Source organism: Amphimedon queenslandica, unplaced genomic scaffold (genome assembly GCF_000090795.2).
Source record: "Amphimedon queenslandica unplaced genomic scaffold, v1.1 AMPQUscaffold_13054, whole genome shotgun sequence".
Taxonomy (NCBI): domain Eukaryota; kingdom Metazoa; phylum Porifera; class Demospongiae; order Haplosclerida; family Niphatidae; genus Amphimedon; species Amphimedon queenslandica.
Window position 1 is genome coordinate 58,869 of NW_003546710.1, and position 2,092 is coordinate 60,960.

The following is a 2,092-nucleotide window of genomic DNA, read 5'->3' on the forward strand; positions in this document are numbered from 1 at the left end:
CCTCCTCTACATCAGGACGACCCAGATACTTACATACAACATTAGCATCATTTCTATCAAATCCATCAGAACAAACAGTTCCCCAAACTTCTTCATTATTAACTTCAAGACGTCCCTCACTGTTATCTCTCCCTCCAACCAGTCTCATCATCATACCTGTAATAAACAATAAATGTCTCTTCATAGTTATTGCTTGGCTCTTATACTTGGACAGTGAACAGCTTTAATGTGTTGAATATCTTTATCTGATAGTATCAGCCTCTGCCCAACATCATCAGCTTTACCTTTATATTTAAAAATCATTGAAGGGACTAGTAGCTGTTGACCTTGGTATGCGTAATAAAATGCACATTGCCATTGACTGTAGTGCATGACAGACAAAAAGTCATAGCCTATTCCATAAAGTCGGAAATTGTTGTTTTTAGCCATTTGGGTACTGCCTGGAAACAGATAAATGTTATAATTTGACTATATTGTATCATAATACTCTTACATGTATTTCTAGCATCAATGGTGACATAATCATCTCTGTCTGATCTAGTTTGTTCATGAGCTCTACCAAGTGTATGCATCACCTCGTGTGCTGGCGTCCTGGCTCTCTTTGCAGTCCCACCACAATCGTACTCCAAGTAAATAGTCCTTGCACCATGGGCTGGTTTACCAAGGTGCGTATAGCAACTATATAATAATATTTATCAAGGTAATTGTAGCTATTTTGTATAATGTCTATATACTCACGCATTTCCTTTAACAAATTTAATGAATATTGTATCATGACAAGTCTTGGCTTCAAACGATAGGCAGGTTCGCCCATTAAGCTCTCTAATAGAATTTTCAACATTTGCTTTTATACGCTTGTCCTTTGTGCTTATGGCACCACTTATTCCAGCTCCAACTTGGTAAGGAATCCTTTTACTCCATCTTGTTGTAGTTGGACTCCATGCTTCAGAGTTTACTAGTCCATCCCAGCCACTCTCATAGTATATTGCTGCTTGTTCTTTACTCACTAATATATCACCATCAATCACTACTGGATCATCAACCTCATCAGGAGCTAGTAAAGGATCATTTTATTTTCATTGACATGTATGTACCTCTTTCTACTTCTGGGCAAGACTCATTTTCAATGTCTTCATCAAAATAATATAAGAACCATTGATGAATCCTACACTAGTCTCTATTGCATTATTATTAACTTACAATCTGGCGGTGGTATCTCTACACTAATGACATTCACTATCATGCAAATAATGAATGCTATGATGAGTCTCATAGTTGCCTCTTGCTTCACTAGTTACTATGCAGTTCTTAGATTTTTATAGACTTGTTAAATAAACTAATTAAAGCTTGGCAGTTTATTTCATCTTGTCCGATTAGAAAAACAATCTGTAGATACCTTAGTAAGTAATTACAAAACTATAAGTTTATTTATCAATAATTAATCCACATTTCAATTGGTACTTGTGTTATGCTGTACAAACCAAATCAAGAATTCATGGTTAACCAAGTGGAGCAAGTAATCTTCTAAGTGCATTAATCTGTCAAACAATATTGATAGTTGGAATAGCTTCAAAAGATATTGATTATAATTTTCCATGACACATTAGTGCCTAAGGTCATGTTGAAATATTTAATTTATAGTTTGATCACAAATTTTTTGAGTTACAAGGGTACAAATATGATATTTGAGCCATTAATGCCCTCATTGCAATACTAGTGTTAGTGGCTCACATGCTTTTGTTATGCTATATCATCTCACTGAGTGTGCATGAATGCATTCATAGTGACACTTGTTTACTTGCAGATTAGCTGATTGTACATTGTTATATCTAAATCTTTATTATCTCTACTCTCAAATATTAAATCATTAATTTAGTAGTGTTAAAGCTATCTGTAGAAAATTTGCCTGTCATTAGTTACTGCACTCCAAGTAGACAGGTTTGCCTCCATGACAAATGTGAGCATGACGAATGTAGCAGTCAGACAGATGATTCTCTGTTCCATCACACTTTAACTGTGATACAACTATTTTACTATCAACTGTATCATCATCATATTCACTCTCTTCATTAGTAAATACTTGTACAGCACT

At 34.8% G+C, this 2,092-nt stretch overlaps 1 protein-coding gene across 1 annotated transcript in view; it reads right to left on the minus strand.

The window, feature by feature from the left end:
- Position 1: 1 nt before the first annotated feature.
- Positions 2-2,092, minus strand: part of LOC105314225 (high choriolytic enzyme 1-like) — a gene marked incomplete at its 3' end in the record, with an annotated part of 4,061 nt that continues 1,970 nt past the window's right edge. The window contains exons 5-7 of the mRNA XM_020001597.1: positions 494-613; positions 207-440; positions 2-156 (exon numbers count right to left, since the gene is read on the minus strand). Of these exons, the coding sequence (XP_019857156.1) occupies positions 2-156; positions 207-440; positions 494-613 (509 nt within the window). The remainder of the gene's footprint in view (positions 157-206; positions 441-493; positions 614-2,092) is intronic.